Source organism: Leucoraja erinacea, chromosome 39, assembly GCF_028641065.1.
Source record: "Leucoraja erinacea ecotype New England chromosome 39, Leri_hhj_1, whole genome shotgun sequence".
NCBI classification, from domain to species: Eukaryota; Metazoa; Chordata; class Chondrichthyes; order Rajiformes; family Rajidae; genus Leucoraja; species Leucoraja erinaceus.
The window spans coordinates 3,220,435-3,248,051 of record NC_073415.1 but is presented as its reverse complement, the minus strand read 5'-3'; the positions used below and the strand labels follow the sequence as shown (position 1 = coordinate 3,248,051).

General features: G+C 43.9%; 2 protein-coding genes across 4 annotated transcripts in view; one reads left to right on the top strand and one right to left on the bottom strand.

The window, feature by feature from the left end:
* Positions 1-708: 708 nt before the first annotated feature.
* Positions 709-11,607, bottom strand: LOC129714336 (coiled-coil-helix-coiled-coil-helix domain-containing protein 5). Of its 3 annotated transcripts, none has more exons than XM_055663880.1 (4): positions 11,528-11,607; positions 6,898-7,038; positions 1,961-2,112; positions 709-876 (listed from the first exon to the last, which is right to left on the bottom strand). In XM_055663880.1, coding segments are annotated over exons 1-4 (318 nt in total). In that variant the 5' UTR covers positions 11,530-11,607; the 3' UTR covers positions 709-853. The 3 variants fall into 3 exon arrangements, with proteins under 3 accessions (XP_055519855.1, XP_055519856.1, XP_055519854.1); XM_055663881.1 differs by lacking the exon at positions 11,528-11,607 and adding an exon at positions 10,328-10,427 and having other exon boundaries at positions 709-861; XM_055663879.1 differs by lacking the exon at positions 11,528-11,607 and adding an exon at positions 10,328-10,353.
* A 583-nt stretch (positions 11,608-12,190) lies between these two features.
* The window catches only part of atp13a1 (ATPase 13A1), a 61,121-nt gene continuing 45,694 nt past the window's right edge, over positions 12,191-27,617 (top strand). Inside the window, exons 1-3 of the mRNA XM_055664087.1 lie at positions 12,191-12,605; positions 23,725-23,814; positions 25,700-25,887. Of these exons, the coding sequence (XP_055520062.1) occupies positions 12,219-12,605; positions 23,725-23,814; positions 25,700-25,887 (665 nt within the window). The 5' untranslated portion in view covers positions 12,191-12,218. The remainder of the gene's footprint in view (positions 12,606-23,724; positions 23,815-25,699; positions 25,888-27,617) is intronic.

Here is a 27,617-nt window from a genome sequence, read left to right as displayed (position 1 = left end):
TGGTCCCAGATTGGTAAAGTTTTGTTGAAGCCTGACATGAATCAACTTACAAAGGGGTGGAATCCTCATCAGCTATGAACAGGTCAAATCTCCATGTATTTATTGCTGATACTAATGTGAGGGCATGTGTATGGCTTTCCGTTTTCAATAGCACTGCAACACTACTGGATATGACAAGGAATATGCATTTCCTAGAACAGTAGAATACAAACCAGATGGATCTTGCTCCATTGGTGTCCAGCGATTCCTGGGATCACTCTATTGGAAAAGCTTCTTGCCACCATATGTTTTTCACCAATTGTGCCTCAAAGTAGTGTTCTAAATGTTGTTGTGAGTAACTTTATTCCTTTTCACCCATCCGCTCCTCCCGGTCACTGCCTTCCATCGGAAAATGCACAGATAATTCCAAAGATTTCGATTTTCACGGCAATACCGCGTGTCTAAGCTATTTATACTGGTTTGGTTCTTCCCTCTATGAACAAACGTGATCTCAAGCTCTGCATTGTCATCGCAGACTCTTCATTTTAATAGGTACACAAAGATGCTGGAGAAACTCAGCGGGTGCAGCAGCATCTATGGAGCGAAGGAAATAGGCAACGTTTCTGCCCGAAACGTTGCCTATTTCCTTCGCTCCATAGATGCTGCTGCACCCGCTGAGTTTCTCCAGCATTTTTGTGTATTTTCGATTTTCCTGCATCTGCAGTTCCATCTTAAACACTTCATTTTGATACATTCCCTTATTGATAGCTGGTCATTCTTAGTCACACATCACCTTCCTTGGGTAGATTCTTCATTAAAGCAGCTCCCGCGGTGTGGAATCTGTGGCAGTGATGATCCCAAGCCCATCAAGCCATTATAAGCCTATTGCAGTATCACCTAAGAACAAAAATTAAAAGGCAAATGAGTGCAGAGTTTTGTACATTAAAGGTCTAGTTTTGTTGGGAGATACAGCGTGGAAACAGGCCCTTCGGCACTCCGAGTCCGTGCCGACTAGCGATCCCCGCACATTAACCCTACCCTACGCACACTACGGCCAATTTTTACATTTGCCAAGCCAATTAACCTACATATCTGTAGGTGTATCATTTCAAGATGGCAGCGCTGGCTAACAGCTGCGGCCCACCTGCAGTCCGTCTGTGTTTTTTTTCTTTCGTTTTGTTCCTTGTCATGTTTTAGTTCATTTTTGTTTTATTAAGTTGTGTATGTATGTGGGTGGGGTGGGAGAAACATGCTTTGGCCTCTTCCTTCGGGGATGCGACTTTTTCTTCGGTCGTATCCCCCGTCTCCGTCTGCGCCGAGGCCTAATGGCGGAGCTGGCAGCAACGGAGCTGTAGCGGCGGAAGCAGCGGCGGAGACCCGACTCGGCACCGAAGCTGTAGCGGCGGCAGCGGCAGCAGTAGCGGAGACCTGACTAGGCCCTGGCGCTATGGCGGCGGCAGCGGCAGCAGCAGCGGTAGCAGAGACCCGACTCGGCCTCTGAGCTGTGGCGAGGCAGCGACCACCCGCGGAGTTTGAACCGTCGCCTCGGCGCAGAGGGAGAACAAAGAGGGAAGAGCCAGAGACTTTAAGATTTTGCCTTCCACCACAGTGAGGAGGTGTTTGGTGAACTCACTGTGGTGGATGTTAAATTTCTGTTGACTATGTGTTTTGTCATGCAGGGAAACAGAATTTTGTTCAGACCGAAAGGTCTGATTGACAATAAACAAATCTAATCTAATCTAATGTACATCTTTGGGGTGTGGGAGGAAACCGCAAATCTCAGAGAAAACCCACGCGGTCACGGGGAGAACGTACAAACTCCGTACAGACAGCACCCGCAGTCGGGATCGAACCCGGATCTCCGGCGCTGCAGGTGCTGTAAGGCAGCAACTCTACCGCTGCGCCACCGTGTCGTGTAGTGCTGTGTAGTACACAGTTGTAATTTTTTAAGAGAACTGTGAATCTCACAGAAATGTTATACCTGGGTTTGGTGCTTTGACTCTCTCCGCACAGGCCAGGAACTTGTTGACATGGTCTGCGCAGTTCATTACGGATGACTGGTTCTGCCTCAGACATTGCTCGAAAGTCATGAAAGGCTCGGCACATTCCGCACGGATCCTTTGAATAACTGGGCTGGGAAAAAAGTGATCAGATTTTAAAACAGGAGGATTCAATCTGTGGCAAGATTCCTGGAATAGAAACATCATAAGCCGACCTATGTTGGAATGGACTGAAATGTTTGCAGTCCAACAAAACACCTCAGTTGTTTCCAAAAACAATGCTACAGGTCTTTATAGATGAAGGGTTGTAGGTGGATGGTTCTGGCTGTTATTGGTGGCAGATAGTTCTGCCGAGAGTGTCATCAATGGGAACAATGCTGATCCACTCCAACTTTCTGAGTATTGAATTGTCATACCAGGCAACGATGCAGTCAGTTAGGATATTTTTAGACTTTAGAGATACAGCTCTGAAACAGGCCCTTCGTTCTACAGAGTCCGCACCGATCAGCGATCACCCGTTACACTAACACTAGGGACAATTTATGTTTTTACCGAAGCCAATTAACCAACAAACCTGTACGTCTTTGGAGTGTGGGATGAAACCAGGAGAACATACAAACTCCGTACAGACCCATAGTCAGCATCAAAACCCAGGTCTGGTGCGAAAAGACAGAAACTCTACCGCTGCACCACTGTGCTGCCCTTTCTACTTTCTACAAGGTATTTGTGGAAGTTTGCTAGAGTATTTGGTGACATGCTGAAACTCTCTGCACTTATTAGAAAGAAGTGTGCAGATGCACTTTCTTTGTGCTTACATCTATGCGCGGGGCCCAGTACAGGTCATCCCCAAGATGTTATTCCCAGAAGTTTTAAGCTGATAACTCTATCCATGAAAACAAGCAAATGGTCTCCTGACCATTCCTTTTAAATTAAAGATGAGTTGCTTTGTTGTGTTGATATTGGGAGGTTGTTGTTGTGGCACTATACAGCAGCTGTTCCATCTCTTTCCTGTATGTTGATCCATCACCTGTGATTTGGCCAACAACAATGGTGTTGGTGGTGAATTTATAGATGGCATTGGATTTTCCTCTGCTACTGTTACGGCTGTAAGGTGAGTGGAGCGAAGGGCAAAATACGTAGCCTTGAGGTGCACACCCTAATTCCACTTTAGCAAAATGGAACACCATTGCAACGTCTTGCACTAGCATCGACTTGCCCTCATTATGATTTTGCACCAAAGTTTTTTTGCAGTCTTCTTTTACGTAACATAGAAAATAGATGCAGGCCTATGGCTGAATCAGTACCCCGTTCCTGCTTTCTCTCCATATTCCTTGATTCCGTAACATTTATGTTACTGTTTATGTTATATAACATTTATGGATGTTGTTTTGGCAGGTTTGGAGGGATATGGGACAAATGTTGGCAAGTGGGACTAGTGTAGCTGGCACATGTTGACTGGTGTGGGCAAGTTAGGCCTGTTTCCACAATGTATCACTCTATGATTTATGTGTAATGTATTTGTGTGTGTTTATCCGAGTCAATGTGTCTGTGATACTTGCTGCAAGCAACATTTTCATTGGATCTTGTCTTTACCATACTCATGCCCATAACAAATTGAACACGTCAATGAAGCAGGGACGTTGTTACTGATCTGCCATCATTGAGGTCTGCTGATGAAAAAGTCAGGGATCTGTTTGCAAAGCGAGTCTTGGAGCTGGGTGACGTTTGAAGACCATCTTCTTTTCGTGTCCATCTTGCGACAAATGCTGACCTCGCTGTCATCGTCCGTCCGCAAGCTTCCGGCGACAATCAGTGTGAGCCATCACTTGTGGCACTAGATGATGGTGGTAGCACAGAATTAGCTCAGGATACTTCCAGTTACCAGCCCCACGACATGGACGCTTCTGCTATGGGGCTTTTGAAGACCATGAATGTGTTTTACATTGAGCTGCACATTGTTTTACAGTGAGATGCTTCGGAGCAGAGTGGAGAGCCAGTGAAACAGCATCTGCTGTTGACCTGTTGTGGCGGTAGGTAAAATGCTAACTCTGTTTTTTTTCCCCACAGATGTGGCCTGACCTATGGACCCTTTCCAGTATTTTCTGTTACTTTGAGTCTCATTGATGTCAGTTCTTTGTGAATGGAAAACTGCACCAAGTTCAAGTGAGTTTATTGTCATGTGTCCCTGATCGGACAATGAAATTCCTGCTTTGCTTCAGCACAACAGAACATAGTAGGCATTGACTACAAAACACATGAATAAATAAACTGATAAAGTGCAAATAACAGATAATGGGCTATTAATGTTCAGAGTTTTGTCCGAGCCAAGTTTAATAGCCTGATGGCTGTGGGGAAGTAGCTATTCCTGAACCTGGTCGCTATATGCTAGCTATAATCAATTATTTTGAGTTAAAACTAACGAGACGTTAAATTCTTACATCTAGAGCAACAGTGCAAGGACAGTCAGTGACTTGGCGAGATGAATGTGTAATAAACAAGCTGTACCAAATTAGGTGAAGAAAAACAATGTACGAAAAATCTATAGGGAAATGGAGTAACAACATCTTCAGGAAAATGCAAAAACAGGTTTAAAAACAAGTCAGCAGGACAAGATAAGAACTCTTAGGGCAAGACGACAAACATTTAATTCCACAGCACTAATAGAAAGAGGTAAACTAGGATTAGGAAGCCTCATAATAATAATAATAATAATGTTTATTTATATAGCACTTTTAAACAAAATCACTTTGAACCAAAGATCTTTACAGAGATTGGTCAAACTAATTGAACAGATTAAATGTCAATAAATCCACACAAAATAAAAAAGAAAAAGAAAAAAAGACACAGAACAGTACACTATAGAAATCAACAAGAAACGTCCCCCCACAGCAGAATTCACTGTGAGGGAAGGCACTAAAAATATCCAGTTCTCCCCCTCACCCGAGGTCGGGGTCTATATGTGGCCTCCTGAGCCAACCCGATGTTTTCAGGCCCTCTGCCGCGAAGCTGGATCATCGGCGTCGGGTGAACATTCCTCATGAATTAAATTGCTGAGGAACAAGGCATTCATACAAACTAGTGTTTAATCTTCTCGCTCCATATTTCAGCTTGCTCCATCTAACAAAATGGTCTCCTCATCTCTTCTACATTGTACAATTATCCAGCTTTTCCTTAAATGCATCCACCAACCACTCCATGTGGCAATGTTTAGTCTAGTTTAGAGATACAGTGTGGAGCCAGGCCCTTCGGCCCACCGTGTCCATACTGACAAGCGATCCCCATACACTAGGACTATCCGACACAGTCGGGACAATTTACAATTTTACCACAGCCAATTAGCCTACAAACCTGTAGGTCTTTGGAGTGTGGGAGGAAACCGGAGCACCCGGAGAAAACCCACTCGATCACAGGGAGAACGTACAATGAGGAGTTTGGGGTGGAGTATTCCAAAGATTCATAACTCTCAGAAAAATAATTTCTCTGAAACAGGTGACACCTTTCTTTGGAACGATGTCTCTTAGGTCTAGATACTGCACCTAGAGGGGAATATTCCTTCAACATCATCCAAATCATTGATATAGATGACAAACAGCATTGGGCCCAGCATCAATCCCTGAGGCACACTACTAATCACAGGCCTCCAGTCTGAAAAACCTTCCACCACCACCCTCCTACCATTAAGCCTCATTAACATAGAAACATAGCAATGAGGTGCAGGAGTAGGCCATTCAGCCCTTCGAGCCTGCACCGCCATTCAATATGATCATGGCTGATCATCCAACTCAGTATCCCGTACCTGCCTTCTCTCCATACCCCCTGATCCCCTTAGCCACAAGGGCCACATCTAACTCCCTCTTAAATATAGCCAATGAACTGGCCTCAACTACCCTCTGTGGCAGAGAGTTCCACAGATTCACCACTCTCTGTGTGAAAAAAGTTCTTCTCATCTCGGTTTTAAAGGATTTCCCCCTTATCCTTAAGCTGTGACCCCTTGTCCTGGACTTCCCCAACATCGGGAACAATGTTCCTGCATCTAGCCTGTCCAACCCCTTAACTATAGGAAGTGCTTTCAGTGACTGGTTCGCCAGAAAATGTGGCCATATTTTTACAAAAAGTTGTAAACACTGCCCAGTCCATCATCGGCTCTGACCTCCCCTCCATCGAGGGAACCACAGTCGCTGCGTCAAAAAGGCTGGCAGCATCATCAAGGACCCACACCATCCTGGCCACACACTCATCTCTCTGCTGCCTTCAGGTAGAAGGTACAGGAACCTGCAACATCCATAGTATAGTATAGTATAGTATAGTATAGTTTTATTGTCATTTCCTGAGTATTCACATACCCAGAGGAAACAAAAAAACGTTGCTATCCATGTTCAGGAAGAAGCTTCTTCCCCACAGCCATCTGACTATTAAACTCAGCTCAAACAAAAATCTGAACTTTAATAGCCTATTGCACTTTATATGCTTATTTATGTGTTCAATGATATATGGACACACTGATCTGTTCTGTGTTTATTTATTTATGCCTTCAATATTCTCTTGTGCTGAAGCAAAGCAAGAATTTAATTGTCCATTCTGGGACACATGACAATAAACTCTCTTGAACTTGAACTCTTAAACATACATTACATATAGAGACGGTGATTAAGGGCTAAGGAGTGAATGTGGATCACTCTACTCTTCCAGTAGAGTGATGCAGATTGTCGTCAAGTGGGTTCAGTTTAACAATTCGCCCAAAAGACAATATTTCTGATAGAATAGTAGTTGCCTAAATGTGGTGCTGTTGAATGCTCATCATTCTGACTCGGGCATGACCACTTGTGGGCACCCTCCATGGTCAGCTGATCGCTCCCCGGGCACCCAAACATCTACTGCGCATCTTTCAAAGACGGCTGCAATGCTTAAACAAACTCACTGTGACGATGTGCACTGGGCAACTGCGGTTTTAAGTTGATCACAGTCCTTTTGCCATGTGGATGGGTTCAATGAGACACACTCCCCATATGCCTCCATCTCCTTTGAGCAGTACCGAGCCGTTATCTCAAAAGCTGCTTGCCTGTGAGTAAAACGAAGCAAAGATTAGACACACTCAGGATGAATGGCACTTATTACAGCAAAACTTTTTGTTTGGAAGAGCAAATAGAGTCAGATTGTGGAAACGGGTCCTTCAGCCCAACTTGCCCACACCAGCCAACATGTCTCATCTACATTAGTCCCACCTGCCTGCATTATCCCATATGCCTCTAAACCTGTCCTGTCAAGAGGCAAGTGTTTTTTTGTCATATGTCCTGGACGGGACAATTAAATTCTTACTTGCTGCAGCACAACAGAATATGTGAATATTTAAATATTGTATATAACAGGAAAAAAAATAAAAAGTTCAATAAATAACAAACATAGTGCAAATAACAAATAATAATATAGTCTTTTGCAGTTCAGAGCTCATAGCTTATTTGTTGTGTTTAATACCCTGATGGCTGTGGGGAAGTAGCTCTTCCTGAACCTGGACGTTACAGTCTTCAGGCTCCTGTACCTTCTTCCTGATGGCAGTGGTGAGATAAGTGTGTGGCCAGGATGGTGCGGGTCCTTGATGATTTTGGCTGCCCTTTTGAAGGCATCTATCGACTACGATAGATGCCTTCGACGGTGGGGAGGTCAAAGTCGATGATGGACTGGGCAGTGCTCACAACTTTTTGTAGTCTTTTTCGCTCCTGGACCAGGAGCAAAAAAGTTGCCGAACCAGGCCACAATGCAACCAGTCAGAATGCTCTCTACCGTGCACATGTAGAATAATAATAATAATAATAATCTTTATTTATATAGCACTTTTCAACAAAACCAGTATTTGAACCAAAGTGCTTTACAGAGATTGATTAAATTAATTGAACAGATCAAATGTCAATAAATCCATAAAAACAAAAAAAGAGAAAAAAGAAAAAAGACACAGAACAGTACACTATAGAAATCAACAAGAAACGTCCCCCCACAGCAGAATTCACTGTGAGGGAAGGCACTAAAAATATCCAGCTCTCCCCCTCATAGTCCACCCGAGGTCGGGGTCTATATGTGGCCTCCTCAGCCAACTCGATGTTCTCAGGCCCTCTGCCGCGAAGCTAGATCATCGGCGTCGGGTGAACGATTCTTCAGCGGCCTGGACTGAAGCGGCCGCCTCCTCCCTGAAGACTGCAATGTTTAGGAAGTTTAGGAGAATCCTCTTCGACATGCCGAAACTTCTCAGGAAGTAGAGTTGCTGATGTGCCTTCTTTACAATTGCATTAGTGTGCTGGGTCCAGGAAAGATCTTCTTACATATGCACGCCCAGGAATTTGAAGTTATTGACCCTCTCCACCATCGTCCCATTGATATAAACAGGATTGTGGGTCCTCATCCTTCCACCGCTAAAGTCCACAATCAGTTCCTTGGTCTTACTGTCCATGTACCTGTCCAATGTTTCTTAAACGTTGCGATAGTACCAGCCTCAACAACCTCCTCCGGCAACTCATTCCATACACCCACCACCCTTTGTGTGAAAAAGTTTCCCCTCAGGTTCCTATTAAATCTTTTCTCCCTCACCTTCAACCTATGTCCTCTGGGTCTCAAAGCTTTTCACTGTACCTCAGTACACGTGACAATAATAAACTAAACTACACTAAAAGGCGATCTGAGGAGAAAGTTGTTTTTTCACACAGTGAATGCTTGATATCAGTAACACACAACCAGAGGAGATAATGGAATTAGATACAATTACTATATTTAAGAGGCATTGATACCACCACGTAAATAGGCAAGGCACCCAAGTACAGGGATTTAATGTCTGCAAATTGGATTAATGCAAGGTGCAATAAGGTCAGTGCGGATGTGGTCAGCCAGAGTTTAGTTTAGTATAGAGATACAATGTGGAAACAGGCCCTTCGGCCCACCGAGTCCACACTGACAAGCGACCCCCATACACTAGGATTATCCTGCACACTAGGGACAGTTTACAATTTTACCAAAGCCAATTAACCTACAAACCTGTACGTCTGTGGAGTGCGGGAGGAAACCGGAGCACCCAGAGAAGACCCACGTGGCCACGGGAGAGAACATACAAACTCCATAATGACAACACACCGGCGCTGAAAGGCAGCAACTCTACCGCTGCACGCGTGCTGCCAATGGCCCATTTGTGTTCTGTACAAGTCTATAACTTTAATTTGTATGTGTTGAGCTGAATTAAGAGTGTCCTGTTCAAAATTGAAATGGCAGAGAACCCTCTTTATGCATACCGTTCCATCGCTGGAATGCTATCAGGGTTATAACATCTATGATGAAGCAAACAGTACAAAATATTAAACTGCTGGTATATTCAAATGCTTGGCACACCCATTCAACCTCAGGATCCCAAAATCAGATCCCTTAGTTACACCGAGTAAGGTCTGTTAGTGTCTCAATAATGAAATGGCCTGCAATTAGAGTTCAAAGGCTATTGACTGAGGCTACACAAGAGCTGACCTGGTGGTTATATTGTTGCATCAATCAATATCACTGCTATAGGGGGGTTGCACGTAAGGTCACTGGGTCATAGGGCTTGACGCACGGAGCCGCTCAATCCATCTGGAGGACATCCGTAACTTCCGGTATATGTTATTAATGCAAGAAACGCGTACTTTCCTACCTGTTAAAAACCGCCAAAATGTTGAATTTTTGCGCTGAAAAAAATTGTGGAAGTCGGGGTAAGTGTGAGAGACATGTACCCAACTTCAGAATTCCAAAAGTGAAGTGAAATGAAGGTAAAGAGAAGCGAGAGCTGAAGGGACAACAGCAGCTAAAGTGCTTGGGGAACATTGGCTGTGCAGATATCGGAATTGAAAATATTGGGAATTATCGCGTTTGCTCACTGCATTTCATCAACAGTAAGGCATTATTTGTGTTTTTTCTTGATTCCTTTGGTATCTAAAAAGTCTCAGAAGTGATAAATCTGGCTGTAAATTTTTCTTCAGAGGCGTTTTCATTTTGTATGTAAAAACCCACTTGAGAACCATGGGCGATTTAAAAAAATTACAGCCAGATTTATCACGTGTGAAACTTTTTAAGTTGCCAAAGGAATCAAGAAAAAACACAAATAATGCCTTCGTTGATGAAATGCAGTGAGCAAACGGCCAATGTTTGCCAAGCACCCTGGCTGTTGTTGTCCCTTCAGCTCTCGCTTCTATCTACCATCATTTCTCCTCACTTTTGAAATTCTGAAGTAGGCTAAATGTCTCACACGCTTATCCCGATTTCCATAATTATTTACAACGCAAAAATTGACAATTACGGCGGGTTTTAACGGGCCCGCTAAGCTGGAAACAATGGTAAGTGCCTACCTGCAGTTCATCGCATGTACTCCATTTGGAGTAGCGTAGCAACAGTACGGGTCATGGGTCGTGACCCGACTGCCGTGAAACCTCCCTATACCTAATGTAATGAAGTGTTCAAGAGATTATCAGCAACTTCATAGATTCTGGTTGTGAGAAGAGAACTCAAGTTCATTTCCTCTTTTCTAATTAAAGATCCCGATTATTCCCTATCATGTATCTGCACACTGTGAATGGCTCAATTATAATCATATATAGTCTTTCCACTGTGTAAGAAGCAACTGCAGATGCTGGTTTACACCGAAGATAGACACAAAAAGCTGGAATAACTCAGCGGGCCAGGCAGCATCTTTGGAGAGAAGGAATGGGTGACGTTTCGGGTCATGACCGAAGAAGGGTCTCGACCCGAAACGTCACCCATTCCTTCCCACCAGAGATGCTGCTTGTCCCGCTGCATTACCCTAGCTTTTTGTGTCTATCTGTGGTCTTTCCACTGACTGGTTAGCACACAACAAAAGCCTTTCACTGTACCTTGGTACACGTGACAATAAACTAAACTGAACCGAGATAGTAGTTCAAGACTGCTCTCAAGTTCATAAGGTCATAAGTGATAAGAGAAGAATTCCGCCATTCAATTGCGGCTGATCTATCTCTCAATCCTAACCTCATTCTCCTGCCTTCTCCCCATAACCCCTGACACCCATACTAATCATGAATCTATGTATTTAAGAAGGAACTGCAGATGCTGGAGAATCGAAGGTTACACAAAAAAGCTGGAGAAAGCTGAAAGCTGAAGAAGGGTTTTGGCCCGAAACGTTGCCCATGAATCTATGTATATCTGCCTTAAAAATATCCATTGACTTGGCCTCTACAGCCTTTTGTGGCAAAGAAATCCACAGATTCACCACTCTCTGACTAAAGAAATTCCTCATCTCTTTCCTAAAAGAACGTCCTTTAATTCTGAGACTGTGACCTCTAGTCCTAGACTCTCCCACTAGTGGAAACATCCTCTCCACAGCCACTCTATCCAAGCCTTTCACTATTCGCTGTGGTGGGATGGTACGGTTGTCTTCCCCAGCAGGACACCGTGCTCCACTCGGCCCATTCCTCTTCCCCTACTATCCCTTGAGCGATAAGGGGATATTGACAGGGTCCGGTGCCCCCCGCGGGCCGCTCATCCGCCCCAGTCCCAGCCCCAGCTTCACTCACATGGTGCCGGCAACCTCTACACGCCGCAGGCAACTGGGTGGGAACCACCCACCGACCCCCGCTGATTGGGCTATCAGTCTGCCAATCAGGCGGAACAATCTCCTGATTGGACAATGGGGGCGGGGCATCCACTGGTTCCGCCCACTGACCCCGTCTATTGGACGTTCCGCCTGTCGATCATCACTTGATTGGACAATGGGGGCGGGACATCCACTGGTTCCGCCCACCGACCCCCGTCTATTGGACGGTCCGCCTGTCCATCATCACTTGATTGGATAATGGGGCGGGACATCCACTGGCACCCCCACCGCCTATTGGACCGGCCGCCTGCCCATCATCATTTGATGGACAATGGGGGCGGGCCGTCCAATGGCACCGCCCACCAGCCCCACAGAGGCCGCTGATTGGAGAAGCCCCCTGTCCGTCACAGCTTCCTCCTCCTGATTGGCCAATGGGTAATATCTCTAAATCAAGGCATTTGAGGGTTTGAGGCCACTCTGGGCGAGTGGATCACAGTTCACGTGACACAGTTAGGGACTGGATTGTCGGAGATTAGATGATATAGTATCAGGTGGCCGGAGTAGACGGTTATACATGTTACGAGGGGAGGAACAGGCAGAGCGGAAGTGCCGGTTGCTATGGAGGTCACGTGTGACGTGCTCCGGAAGTAGCGGTCGCCACTGAGGGCGGGATGCCGGTCGCTGTGCAGCGTCACCGCGGCGGGCCTGCTGCTCCGAGTCCGGCCATGAAGGCGGTGCAGGAGGAGACGGAGCCGCTGCTGGGGCCGGGACAGGGCGAGGACCAGGACCAGGGCCCGAGGAGGGCGGGCGGCCTCCACGAGGAGCTGGTGGAGAGCGTGTCGCTGTACCGCCGCCGGCCCTTGCCGCTGTACGGCACGCTGGGGCCTTTCGCCGCGCTCTACGCCGCCTGGCTCTACCTGTGGGTCGGCCACTACGGGGTCAGCCAGTACCCGGAGGCGGGCCTCATCGCCCTCGCCGCGCTCGCCATCCTGCACATCCTCACCGTGTTGTCGGGGCACTGGTCTGTGCACGCTCATTGCCTGCTCACTTGCACCGCGGTAAGAATGCGCACCAGACAAAATCAAATGTGTTATTATAGACCCAAAACCGCTGGAGTAGCTCAGCGGGTCGGACAGCAGCATCTCTGGAGAAAAGGAGACCCGAAATGTCACCCATTCCTTCTCTCCAGAGATGCTGTCTGACCCGCTGAGTTACTCCAGCTTTTTGTGTTTATCTTCGGTTTAAACCAGCATCTGCAGTTCCTTCCTACACAAATGTATTATTATAGACAGACCGTCTGAAGAAGGGTCTCGACCCGACGAGATGCTGCCTGTCATGCTTGGTTACTCCAGCATTTTGTGTCTCTCTTCGGTGTAAACCAGCATCTGTAGTCTACACAAATGTATCATCGCTATCCATTGAAGGTAAACCCAGCTACTGGAGCGCGTAACGTCCAGTGATGGACAGGTCCAGCACAGAAGATGAACACAAAATGCTGGAGTAACTCAGCGGACCACACAGCATCTCTGAAGAGAAGGAATGGGTGTCGTTTTGGGTTGAGACCCTTCTTCAGACTGGCTATACCGAAGTACCCCCAGCTGGATATGCACGGAGACATGCTGGAGTATTGAGATGGGATTATACTCTGGGAGGGATGTGTGCATTGCAAGTTTGCTTGGATACGGAGAAGAGGTGTACGTTGTGGGTGTGTTAGGGTTCAGGAACTGGGGCTGTACAGTGTGGGTGTATCAGGGTAGAGGGACGGGGGAATGTGCAGTGCGGATATGCTCGGGTACAGGTAGATGTAAAACCCAAAGTGCTGCAGTAACTCAATGTGTCAGCAACATCTCTCGAGGACATGGATATGTTGGGGAGTTTTGTATCTGAATAAGGGTCCTGACTTGAATTGTTGCATATCGTGTACTCCAGATATACTGCCTGACACACTAGTTTGTTCTATGCAAGATTCCAGGCTACGGGGCCAGGTGTTGCACAGTGTGTGTGCAGGAGACGGGGACTGTGGTTGTTCTGTGTGTTTTACATGATACAGGGACTGATGTGGTACAGTGTGTATTTCTGCAGGATACAGGAACTCGGGCTGTACAGTGTGTTTGTGTGCCAGGATACAGGGAGTAGGTGTGTCGGAAAGAACTCCAGATGCTGGTTTAACTTGAAGGTAGACACAAAATGCAGAGTAACTCAGCGGGTTAGGCAGCATCTCTGGAGAAAAGGAATAGGTGATGTTTTGGATCGAGAGCCTTCTTCAGACACAGGGACTAAGCTTGTATTGTTGTGTGTGCACACCAGGGACTGTGTATGAGTGCTGCAGGTGTAAAATCGAAAAATACTGCAGATACTCAGCAGGTCTGGTGGAATCTGTGGAGAGGGGTGAAATTAAGGTTTCAGGTTGCCTATGAGAATTGGGATTAAAACTATGTTTTAAGTTACCGAGAAGGGATGGGTGTAGGAAGTTGAAAGTGCAGGTATATCTGGATTCAGGGCAAGAAACGTGCTGCTGGTGTGCCTGGCTACAAGGATGAGGAATATAAAATGTAAATAGTGCCAAGTACAGGATTATGGAGGTAAATTGTGGGTGTAGGAAGGAACTGCAGATGCTGCTTTAAACTGAAGATACACAAAAAGCTGGAGTAACTCAGCGGGTTTGTCAGTATCTCTGGAGAAATGGAATCGGTGACGTTTCGGATTGAAACCCTTCAGCCTGAGCCTGAAGAAGGGTCTCGATCTGAAATGTCACCTATTCCTTTTCTCCAGCTTTCTGTCCACTTTGTGGGTGTGCCTGGTACAAAGAAAGGCAAAGTGCCATGCAGGTGCGCTCAGTTACCTGAATGGGCAATGTGCACCTGATATCATTTTAATTTACAGTCCCTGGGGTTATTAACTTCCATTGCAGCTCTGAGTTGTGAAATGGATGAGATCTGCAGACTTTGCCACAGCTGACGTTTCAGGAGTATGTTTGGAATGCTGGGCCATTCTATTGTTTGCTCATGTACCCTTCTACCTCCCATTATAAACGTTTGAATTGCTTGGTGTTTTCCCTGGTAGATGCTTCACTATTTTTAGCCATCATAGGTTAGGGGTTGAAGAGATTATTGCATTCATTTTTAAAGACATTTTGACAGTGTTTATTTAAACTGGAAATCCTTTGCCCTTCAATTTAGCCCAATTTGTCCATGCTGATCAGGATGCTCCATCCTAAGCTACTCCCATTTGGCCCATATCCATCCAAACTTTTCCTATCCATATGCCCCTGTGTGTATGTGCAGGAAAAAACTACAGATGCTGGTTTAAAACGAAGAAAGATACAAAATGCTTGAGTAACTCAGCGGGAAAGGCAGCTTCTCTGGAGAGAAGGAATGGTTGACGTTTCGGATCGAAACCCTTCTATAGACTGAAAGGCTTTTGTGCCCTTTCTGCCATTCATAGTCATAGCGTTGGAAACAGGCCCTTCAGCCCAACTTGCCCACACATGTCCCAACTACACTAGTCGCACCTGCCTGCATTTGGCCCATATCCCTCAAACTGTCCTATCCATATACCTGTCTAACTGTTTCTTAAATGTTGGTATGGTTCCTGCCTCAACTACCACCTCTGGTAGCTTGTTCCATACACCCACCACCCTTTGTGTGAAAAAGTCACCCCTCAGATTCCTATTAAATCTTTTTCCCTGCACCTTAAACCTATGTCATCTGGTCCTCTGTTCACCTACTCTGGGCAAGAGACCTAATTTAGTTCAGGGTTAATCTTTTTGCTTGGCAGCACTTTCCAGTACTAACTTTAAATCTGTTGATTCCTTTGATATCTTTAAAACAAACTATTACCCTCCATCATGAATTTGGAGAGCTTGAGATTCCCTACCCTGGGTAAAGAGACATCCATAAACCTCCAGATTCAATCTTCTTCCATATTGACATCTCCAATGTGATGTCACCACCACAATACCCATGTCCGCAACCTTGTTTTTCAATACTCCCAAGGGGACAGTTCTTCCTTTTCTGCTTTTCCTACCACCTTCCCCCCCCCCCCCCCCCATGTCCCCTTTCAGTCTGAAGAAAGGATCAGACCCGAAACGTTGCCCATCCTTTTTTTCCCAGAGATGCTGCCTGACCTGCTGAGTTGCTACAGCACTTTGTGTTGACCCTTTTCCTTCCTCCAGTACCCCCCCCCCCCCAGAAGAAGGGTTTTGACCTGTTGAATTACCCCAGCATTTTATGTCTATGGACTTCCTGCTTGTTGTGATTCATATTTCCAGCTATAACCACTCAACTTTGCACATTATGATGCAATAATAGGAGATGCTACACCTGTTTTTACTTTCATCCTGACCTGGGCCCAAACTATTCTCCAAGTGAATTTACAGTGATTTCACTACAGTGAAATTACAGTGTAGTGCATTTGGTGCTCCAATGTGCTCAAAATAGTCAATACTTTGGTTCTCATCTTCAAAATTATTTTACATTCTGGAATATTTTGTGTCTTGGTCGAAAATGTTCACTGTTTTAAAGGGATGAGAGAAAAGGGGATCTGTTGACCAAGTAGCCCAACCTCAATAGTTGGGAAAAATGTAGTAGTATGTATAAAGAAGTATGTAGTATCGGAATGCTTTGAAAGGAATTGTAAGATTGAGAAAAATATCCATGAATTTATGGAAATCAACTGGAGTTCTTCCGAAGATGTGGTTATAGAATAGATAAGGAAAATCCAGTTGATGTGCTGTATCTGGATTTTTACGGATCTTTTGATATGGTCTTAAGAAGGGGGTTGATCAAGGTTACAGCACACGAATTTGGGGATAACATGTTGGTATAGATGGAGAATTAGTTACTGTTCAGAAAGCAGAGTTGAAATAAGCTGAGAAGGGTCAAATTGGCAGGCTTTGTCTATTGGAACATGATTGGTGTTTGCGACCCCACTTGTTTGAAGCCTTCTCAGCTTATTCCAACTGATTTTCTGAATAATAAGATTGAAGGGACGAAATGTCATATTTCCAACTTCTCTGATGCTGCTGATCTATATGGGATTGTAATCAGGGAGGAGGATGTAAAGTGGATTCAAAAGGATATAAAACAAGCTGAGTGAATGAGTGAAAACATGGTGGATGGAATATAATGTGCAAAACCAGGAGATCCTCCACTATCCACATTACAGTAAAGAAAACTATTGGTAAAAATAGTGAGTGGTTGTTTGATAATGAAAGAGATGTTCCAGCATCGGCAGTGCATGTGGCTTCAAAGGGATCTAGATGTTCATAAGTTCTAGGAGAAAAATTAGGTCATTTGGCCCATCAAGTCTACTCATTCAATCCTGGCTGACCTATCTTTCCCTCTCAACCCCATTCTCCTGCCTTCTCCCCATTACTGCTGACACCCATACCTAATCAAGAATCTGTCAATCTATACCTTAAAAATATCCATTGACTTGGCCTCCACAGCCTTCTGTGGCAATGAAAGAGACTATTTCATATTAACCCCCCCCCTCCCCGTACAGAACTACATGGTCTTGCTTTAGATTCCTCAGTGCTGGTGGAGTACCACTAGCCTGCAAAAATCAACAGGCACTGAAAGTGAGCCAACATCGGGTATCCCTTTTCATAGCTAATATTCCTAGAATTGAATAGTAAGAAGGAGCTCTCAATGCTGGTTTACAAAAAAAAACACCCCGCTGAAGTAACTCAGCGGGTCAGGCAACATCCCTGAAGTACATGGATAGGTGACGTTTTGGGTGGGACCTTCAGACTGATTGTGGGGGGGGGGGGGGGGGTGAAAACTGGAAAAGAGGAGGGGCAGGACAAAGCCTGACAGGTAACAGGTGAAGACAGGTGACGTGGAGTTTTTTGTTGGCCAAATGCCAGAGATATAAATAAACAGTAAGAATAAGGACTTGCAACTGTGGGTTCACATTGTTTCTTTGCTTCAGACTCCTGAAACAGGCACACCGTTTCAACCTTTAAATGATAATCAGAGAGAAATATTCAAGGTGCTCTCAATGAACATGGGCATGAATGATTAGATATCAGATGCAGAAATGATGGATCAGCCCTTCTAACATTTTGTTTCCTGATGTGGTTTGTCAATGCCTTTTGTATATTGAAGCATAACCACCTTTTGTATTCAATTCCTTTAAATAAACAACATAATTGCTGATTATGACCTGCATGCTGGCCTTCTGTGAATCGAGCTATAGACAAACAGATCCCTCTGCATGAAGAACATGTGTACAGAGGAGGAATGCCTGGTAGGGAAATAGCTTTCAACCCAGCGGTATGAATGTTGAGCTTGCAACCCAGTGGTATGAATGTTGATTTCTCCAAATTCAAGTAATCCCTGCATTCCCCATCTATCCGTCCCTTCCCCACCCTAGTCTTCCTGCCCGATTCACTATTTGTATGGGGTGGCAGATTGCAACCTTCACGTGGTCCGCCCTGTTTCGACAAATGCAATCAACCCGGCATGCACAACTAAATAAGATCAAATAGAACAAGTTGTCCTACAACTATAGGCTGCGCACGCCATATGCAAGAAGAATTTGCATCCATATATACACGTTTATTTTCACCTCTTCCACAGCCAACAATGGGCCATTGTGGGCTCCACCTTTTCTTGTTCATCGGTGCAGACTCTGAATTGTTCTGAGCATTTTCATACCTCTAGTTTCCCCTGCCCTGACTCGGTCTGAAGAAGGGACTGAAACATCATCTATTCATTTTCTCTAGAGATGCTGCCTGACCTGCTGATGTACTTCAGCATTTTGTGTCTATCTTTGATGTAAACCAGCATCTGACGTTTCTTCCTACATGTAGGGAATGTGCAGTGCAACTATACGGAGGAATACTTTTTACACCGTAGTATACTGAGGTACAGGAATAAGGGAATAAACATTAGGTATGTAGAGGTACAGCTGTGGAAATATGTAGTGCAGTTATACCTAGAATAAAAACTTTAAAGATATCATCCTTGTTGCTAATTTAGAGCAGGCTATATCAATAGTTATTGGGTTTAAGAAGGAACTGCAGATGCTGGAAAATCGAAGGTAGACAAAAGTGCTGGTGAAACTCAGCGGGTCTCAGTGATATTTGCATCGGGAAAGATTTTTGGGATGGTTTGCCTGTTACTGTGAGCCAGATATTGGTGTACTCAGTTTAAATGTTGGATGTCCTCGTGTTTGAGTATCACACTGGATGGCAAGATTGAAAAGATTCCCATCAGTTTGCCATGCAGTGGGTATCACTGGCAGGAAGCAATGAAGATAGACACAAAATGCTGGAACATGCAGCATCTCTGTAGAGAAAGAATGGGTGATGTCTCGTGTTGAGACCCTTCGGGACAATAAAGAGCAGGTTTCCAAGAAGATATCCATATTGGGTTTGCAAGTTCTAGCCGTGGGAAGTTAAATCGTCATGCTTTCAACAGTCGTGATTTCTGGACTCCAAACAAAATCTGTGTACAATGCTGAGGTCACACAACCTTTATGGCTAGGAAGCTGCCATTTGTATCAAAAATACGGAAAAACATGTATTAATGCTGCTGAGAGCAATACGCAGTCAAACTACTTACTGAACGTGCTTTAACTGAATATATTCATTCCGCATGTGCTCATATTGTCTTGGTTAAACTCATGGATAATGTGGATGCTCTCTTCCAGAATCAAAATAGTTAGAAGCCACTACGGTGGTACGAGTCCAGTCTCTGAGCCACAAAACTATAGACTTTTGTCCTGCTGAGTTCCTTCAGCTGTGTTTTGCTCAAAACTTACGAACGCTGCTTTCAAATTTTCAGAAACAGGCGGGACAATAACCACACACATGCCAATGTTTTGTCCAATATTAATGCTATCACCAGCATGATGTGGTTGTTAAGCAGAACTTTGCTGTTCTGCTCATTGTGGATGTGTGTCTGACACGTGCCACCTCGTATGTTCTCTATTCCCAACTCGATCAATGCCAAATGGGCAACTTTGGACTTTACTCTTCTTCAGGTAATCTGTTGCTGGCCCGGATTTGTACTGGCCTTTTCTTGCCTCCAGCCATCCCACCCGCACCTCCATCTTTCAGTCTGAAGGAGGGTTCCAACCTGTTACGTCACCTATTCCTTTTCTCCATGGAGCTCATTGAAAAGCTTAGATTGATATTCGACTTCTGAATATTACGGGAATCAAGGAATGTGACATAAAGTAATAAAAATGATCGGCAGATGCAGGGCTGCCTAGACTGTGACCCCTGGTTGCCTTCAAAGACCGGGAACCAGAGAGGAGGTAGTTGGCAATAGTGCCGAACGCTGAACAAGGTCCAGTAAGTAGGGACCCGGGATCTTACCTTTGAAAACAGGCATAATCACTGAAGTTCATGCCAATATTTGTACCTACACTTGGTTTATCACTGCTTTTTTTTAAATTCTCGCTCTGTATACAATTGGCCTCCAAAGCAAAAGTACTTTTTGACTTTAAAATACTTCTGGTTGTCCCAAGGTGGTGAAAGGCACCATGTAAAAGGTCAGCTGCGGGAGTCTCCCTGGGGCACGATGGTTGACGATGGCCAGGCAAGGAGAGGGGTGATGGGTTCACGGGATGACTAGATGTAGCAATGTTACAACATTTTGAGATTTAAAAAATCAAATCTGCAATTTATCCCATCAGATAAAGCACAACAATAAGTTTAATTTGACACCTAATTCACTTTCATATCTTCAGTATTAAAAAAGTTATGGCCATTTTCATACTCGGAAATTAGCATCTTGTTCCCTATTGATTTTCCATTGACTTAGCACAAAAGCTGTGATCGAGGACAGTGAAATGGCCTTAACTTTATTAAAAGTTAAGAGAACTGAAATAAATGTTCAGTTATTATAGATTGAAGCATTCTGAAACAAATATTAAACAATCTTACTTGGATGACCTGAAATTAAAGCATATAATTAGTTAGTTACCCAATTGTAGCTAATTCAAAACTTCAATTACTAGATCTAAACATCTATCCATTTCTTAAGAAAAGATTAACATTTTTAAATAGCCTAAGTGTCCAAATAACATTCACAAAGAATTCACAATAAAACATGATTTTTAAATCTCATTTACATTAATTTATAGGCTAAATGGAAGGAATTTAGTGTTCAATTGCTGTAAATTAATGGCCATTTAAATCAGCTTTCGAGTGGGATCCTGTGGAACTCTGTGGAACGCGCTGGTTTGGAACGTTCCCATTGCGGTAGATTTGTACCCCATATGCCCAGAAAAATACTGCAGGATTTAATGGGCCCCCAAATTAGCTACTCGCAACATAAAATTTTGTATAAAGGGATCTTAAGAAGCGCTTTTTAATGTAAAAATAAACAACCTACCTTCCATTGTCCCCTGCATGAGATCCGTCCCGTTGTCGGCGGTCGCGGGTTTAGAGGATGATTTTTAACCTACTATAATAATTAAATTAACCAATTACGTTTAAAAATAGCTGCAGCGAACGAACCTCACAGCGATTTTTCGTCAGCAACTAAGTAGGCTGAACAACCTCGATTTGAATAGCCAAGAGAAAATCGCGTTTTAAACCCGCCCCCCTCTCAAAGGCGCCAAAATCGCGCACACGGGCAGCGACAGATCTGCAGCGCCGCTGAAAGTAGGTTTTGCAACATACCTACTAGATGGAGACGACAGCTGCAGTGGCCTTTGATGCCAGCTGCAGTTGGGACTGTGAAATGGTGCCAAAACCTGGCAACTCTTGCACATGGACTCAGTGGGCTGTTTCTATGTATTATGTACTTATTGTACCCGTGGCAATAATTTCTACTGATCTGTATGCAAAAAAAAAAGGTTTTTCGCTGAACCTTGGTGCACATAATAACAAAGGAACCATTGAGCTATTATACCAAAGATATTCAGAAGACAGGCCCTGACCTGAAATGTCACCTATCCAATTTCTCCAGAGATGCTGCCTGACCCACTGAGTTACTGCACCATTTTGTGTCTATCTTTGGTCAATGCTAAAGCTGTCAAAAGAAATGTTACAAGGACGCCCTCAAAGCAACCGTGGGGTAATTTTGAGAATGGCATTGAAAGTCGGGAAGTTTGGTGAGATGCATGGGATGAAGATAGCATTGGCCTGCCATGACAGTTATGTAAGCTGGTAGAATGATTGGATCATTGGCCGATTAAATTTAATACTGAGAAATGTGAAGTGTTACATTTTGGTAGGAGGAATGAGAAGGAGCAACATAAACAAGGGCACAAGAACAGAAAATGAGTGAGTTCACTAAATCAAAGCTCAGATGCAGTGTGTTGTTTAAAACTGTTAAGTTATTCACTTTGTCACACGAAATAGGAGTTTGTTAAAAAAAAGAGATTGGCTATGTTCTTGCTGCAGTTGCATGAGGGCCTTAAACAGTACAACACAGTAAAAAAGCACCGTAGTATTGTGTGCAGTGCCTGCGAAAGGACATCCTTGCCAGTGAGTGCCGTAATGATTCACTACAATGATTCCAGAGATGGCAGGTTTGACATGGAAGAGATTAAATGGTCCTGGACTGCCTTCTGTTAAGTTTAGAAGAATAAGAGTTCTCATTGAACCTTAATCTCTTACACAACTCAACAGGCTGGATACAGCTGGGGAAATCTCCTTGGCTGAGAACCAGAAAAGAAAACCATATCAGAAAAGGGCACAAAATGCTGGAGTAACTCAGCGGGTCAGGCAGCATCTCTAGAGAACATGGATAGGCATTGACCTCTGGTTCTTGCTCTGGTTTCACAGGCCTCCTCAACAACCCATGAAACTGGAGTCATCCTTGATCCAGAGAAACTGCTGCAGGAGGAGATCTGCGTTATGTTACAGTATAAACATCCGCCCAGTTTATGAATGGCCGACTTGTGTACAGCTCGTGTGTACGATCGAGTGTTGGGGAGGCTTGACGTGGTGGTTTGCCGGTTGCAACAGGATTGCAGGCATTATCTTTTGCGCTGGGAAACTTCCCAGCTGCATTTCCGACTTGCGAACTGTTCAGCTTGCAGAACTCTGCTGCAATTTGGTCGGACCTGTGTGCTTATACATAGAACAATGTTGATATTTTAAGCAAACTCCAATAAGCACTTTTACCAGTTCTGGCTTCAAATTGCAGAATAATTATTTGCTGCTGCAAGTTCCTGGTCTACATGACTGCTTAGTTAGGGGTTGATCAGTATTTCGTATGCAAGAAAATCCTGTGTTTAACCAATTAGCATTTAACAAATTAGCAAACCCTTACAATCTCCATTCATTTGGTAAAGTGCCTTGAGGTTTGTTGTAAAAATCTAGAAAGTTCTTAATGGTTGATTACTGAGACTGAGGAATGGGGAATATAATGAAGCTTTGTTGGAGAAGGTTGGATAAGATCTATTTTGTCCATTGACTATAATTATAGTTGAGGCATGTTAAGCTGGACATGATAGTCTAAAGAAGGGTCTCGACCCGAAATTACCCATTCCTTCTCTCCAGAGACGCTGCCTGGCCCGCCGAGTTACTCCAGCATCTTTGGTATAAACCAACATCTGCAGTTCCTTCCAACACATAGTCTTCACATTGGGAGCGTTGTCCATTGTGTGGGTGCAGTTGCTGTCAATGGAATTGACCAGTGACTTGTTGCGAATGGAGAAGATTAGAACAGGAAAGGTCCAAACGTGCCATAATGAGGTGCCGGTCTAGTGAAACTGCACTAGGGAATGAAATCATGCTAATAGAGCCAAGAAATACTGAAAATAGACACAAATTGCTGGAGTATCTCAGCACATTGGGAAGAAGTCTGAAGAAGGGGCAGCATGGTGGCGCAGTGTTAAAGTTGCTGCCTTAAAACGCTTGTAGCGCTGGAGACCCGGGTTGGATCCCGACTACGGGCGCTGTCTGTACGGAGATCTTCGAATTCTTCCCACACTCAAGACGTACAGGTTTGTGGGTTAATCGGGTCAGTATAAGTGTAAATTGTCCCTAGTGTGTATAGGGTAGTGTTAATGTGCGGGGGTCGGTGGTTGGTGCAGACATGGTTGGCCGACGGGCCTGTTTCCGCACTGTATCTCTAAACTAAATTAAGGGTCCCGACCTGAAGTTCTGCCAAACCAGTAAGTGTGTGTTTTGCTAGAAACAGATTACCTGTCAAACAAAAAAACTCTGTTCAAGAACTCCATTAGCTGTTTTTTCATTTGCTACAGGAACCAAACCCTTTCAAGGCCACTTATGCGAAGGTTGTTCCTACCGCTAACAATGGGTCCCCTGAATTGGTGCTGCTCCTACATGACCAGGTAAGCAACTGATGCTGCATGTGGCTGAAAGTATTTTTTTTATTTTTTTGCAATTCTAATGGAAATTTCAATGGAAATGTGAAAGTGAGAGATGCTCAAATTCCCAGCTACTGTGAATCTACATCAATAATTTAGTTGTGATCTAATTCCTTATTTGAGAGTTTGCTCGAGGTATTTTGTGAAGAGAATTCAGAGGTGTTTAGACTGAGTGAGGGGCATATGCAATAGTTTGTGGAAAAAATGAGAAGTTGATTGTTTGGATGCACAAAACAAAAGCGGAATATTTGTTGGAGAGGTTGGGGTAATGTTGGTTTTCACAGTTCACAAGCTCACGTCACTGATTGTCAGTGAGCAGACATGAGAAGTGGTTAGAAGGGTAAATGGTGTCATTGCCTTTATGGTTGATTTGATTTTACGGAACTTGGCAAATTTTGAGCAAAACTGTTTCTGAGGAACTCTGTTGTCAGGCAGCATCTGAGAAGGGAAACGGACTAACAGTTTGGGACTCAATAGAAGAGTCCTGACCTGAATTGTTGCCTGTCCATTTACTTCTACAAATGTTGCCTGACTTGCCGAGTTCCTCCGGTGCATTTATTCTGCTCAAGATTCCAGCATCTGCAGTCTCTTGTCTCCTCTGCAAATCTTATTGCATTTGGCCTTGAGGGACAATACCTAGAATGTTATGTGCAGTTTTGGACTCCTTACACAAGAAATAATATGCTTGCCATAGAGGAAGTATAGTAAAAAAATTGGTAAATTGGGATTGTTCTCTAGACTGAAGAAAAATGAGTAGAGTCCTCATGTCAAATTGAAACCTTCTTCAACGACCTGTTACTGGAAAGACATTTTTCCCGATTGAGGGTTCTAGCACGTGGATGTAGTTTGATGAAAGGCATGAGCCATCTAACAACGACATAAGAAATTACTTAACTCTGGTGAATCTTTGGAGCAATCTACGTTAAGGCTGGGAGGCTCAATAGTTGATCTTTTCATGGCAAGTATTTGGATATTAGGGGAATTGGGAGTAATGTGGGAAAATGGCACAGAGATAGATCTCATCACTCCCTTTCTGCATTCTTACTGTAAATTACCAGAACAGGGGAACATAAATCTAAAGGTTACGTGATTCTTTACAGTGCAATTTAATCTTAAGTGCATCTTAAATCTGAATGTTTGCAATTCAAAATGCTATCAATCCAGAGCTAAGGATGCAGAAAATGGCAGCAAAACAAGTTTAAGTCAGAGGAGCAGAATTAGGCCATTTGGTGCATCAAGTCTACTCCACCATTCAATCATGGCTGATCTATATTTCCCCCTCGACCCCATTCTCCTGCCTTTCTCCCCACAATCTTTGACACCCTTACTGATCAAAAACCCGTTAATCTCTGCTTTCAAAATACACAAAAGCTTGTCCTCCACGGCCGTCTGTGGCAATGAACTCCACAGATTCACCACAGCAAGTACGGGCCAGTGAAAAGATTTGGCAAAGGTTAGCGGTGGTTAATAGTATTTAAGTAGTAAATGGTAAGATGAACTCAGTATTAAAAATAAGATAAGTTGGTGGAACAAAAATATGAAACCAGTGACTTTTAAATATAAATAGTCAGGTCTGAAATGTACCAGCTCTATCAAACTGGATGAATTGAGAAAATATTTTTTTGAAATGTGAAATTAAAAATGTGTGTGTTAAATTTCAGACATGAGTAAGATGACTATTGATAGGTGTCATGTAGGTGACTGGTTGGATGTTAGGTGGATGCATGTTCAATAGCATCAGGTTTTGGTGTGATGGTGGACTCTTCTCCGCCTTTATTTCCCTTTTCATATTTAAATATCAGTCTCATTGTTTTCACATTGTTGCTTAAATATTCTTCTCTCTCTGCAGGACACGAATCAACAGAACACCATCTATTTTGAGTTTCAAAAGATTAAATACTGGTTTGATGAAGATGAGAATGAGTTTCTCCCTGTCGCTTTCCCAGTAGATTTTCAAATTAATTTTTACCAGACTGCCAAAGGATTCCAGGATGAAATAGAACTCAAAGATGCCGAAAAGAAATATGGTATAAACAAGTATGTACTGAAACTTGGAAAAGTTGTGAAAATGAATGAAGTGTGTATTTGTTCAATAGCCGCTATTGGGGCATACTCAACCATTTGTAAGCGTAACTAAATTTTTGGTGGTTTGTATGTAGTTATTTATTGGCACCATTTGTTTTATCATGGTGAATACTAGTGAAGCTGAAAGATCTCGATCATAGTCAAAGTTTCCAGAAACAGGCCCTTTGGCTCAACTTGTCCATGAAGCCGCATCTAATCTAGTCCCATTTAGATATAGATATGCCATTTATTGTCACTATACATGTACAGTGAAACTGAAAGCTGCTCGTACTCAGTGCATACATACAATTTAGCACAAAAAACAAGAAACAGAAAAAACAAAAAAACAGAAGGGAGATGGAGGGGGGGGGAATAGGTGCACAAATTCTGCGGCGCTACATACATATATACATATATACAGATGGAAGTCCGTGTTGGGCGGTGTAGTCAGTGCATGTGTGAATTTGAATTTATAGTAGTTATAATTCTCGGAAAGCAACTATTCCTGAGTCTGTTTGTCCTGGATTTGATGCACCTATAGCACCTTCCAGAGGGCAGCAGGTCGAACAGTCTAAACGCAGGATGGGAGCTGTCTTTGATGATCTTCTTTGCCCTGCTAAGGCAGCGGGAGGTGTAGATGTCCATCAGGGAGGGGAGAGGGCAGCCAATGATCCTCTGCGCTGTCCTGGTTACCCTCTGAAGCCTCTCCCTGTCTGCCATGGTGCAGCTGCCATACCATAATTTGGCCCATATCCCTCTGAACCTATCCTATCTATGTACCTGTCCAAGTGATGTTTAAATGCTGATAAACTATCTACATCAACTCTCTCTACTGGCAGCTCGTTCCATGTACCCACCCACCCTCTGAGTGAGATAGCTGCCCTTCGGCTCCCTATTATCGGTCCTGGCAACTGATAGGTTCATAACTGAGTAGTTAGTCACTCAGACACAGAATGCTGGCATAACTCCGCAGGATAGGCAGCATCTCTGAATAGGAATGGGTGATGTTTCGGATCGAGAGCCTGAAGCAGGGTCTCGACCCGAAACATCACCCATTCCTATCCAGAGATGCTGCCTGTCCCACTGAGGTACTCCAACATTTTGTGTTTATCTTCGGTGTAATCCTGCACCTGCAGTTCCTTCATACACGTCGCTCAGTTCAATCTGAAGAAGGGTCTCGACTCGAAACTGCCCCTGTTAATTTTCTCCAGAGGTGCTACCTGACCCGCTGAGTTACTCCAGCATTTTGTCTATCTTGGGTTCATAACTGAGTTACCTTTAAATGATATCATATCAGATGCTAAACCATTTACCATCTTGACACAGAGACTAATCAGTCAGCATCACTGAGAATTATTCACTGCACGTGTTAGTTCCTGGCTTTTTGAAAGGCTGTCCAATTAGTCCCATTCCCTTGCCATTTTCTTCATGGTCATATTGTAAGCGTCACCAACTTTGGAGGTCTTAAACCTGCTGGTTGATCTGCTGTTGTCAATAGAAAATTATCAATAGAATTATCAATAGAAAATGAACTTGTGTCAATTGCTGAATACTTGAGGACCATGCAGAGAGTTAACCTGATGTGAAAACAGCAACTCCTTTCACTTAAATGGAGGGAAGTGGTTTCAAGGTAGCAAGATAAGTATTGGGTAATTCGAAGTCTTAGATTAGTTTAATGTCATGATTTTTTCTGATTTATTTTA

Excerpts from the sequence above, each read along its gene's own strand:
- LOC129714336 (XM_055663879.1), bottom strand. Across the intron at positions 2,113-6,897 it reads GCCCAGTGCACATCGTCACA|CCCAGTTATTCAAAGGATCC; the intron begins GTGAGTTTGTTT and ends CTTTTTTCCCAG. Across the intron at positions 877-1,960 it reads AGTCAAAGCACCAAACCCAG|GTGATACTGCAATAGGCTTA; the intron begins GTATAACATTTC and ends TTTTGTTCTTAG.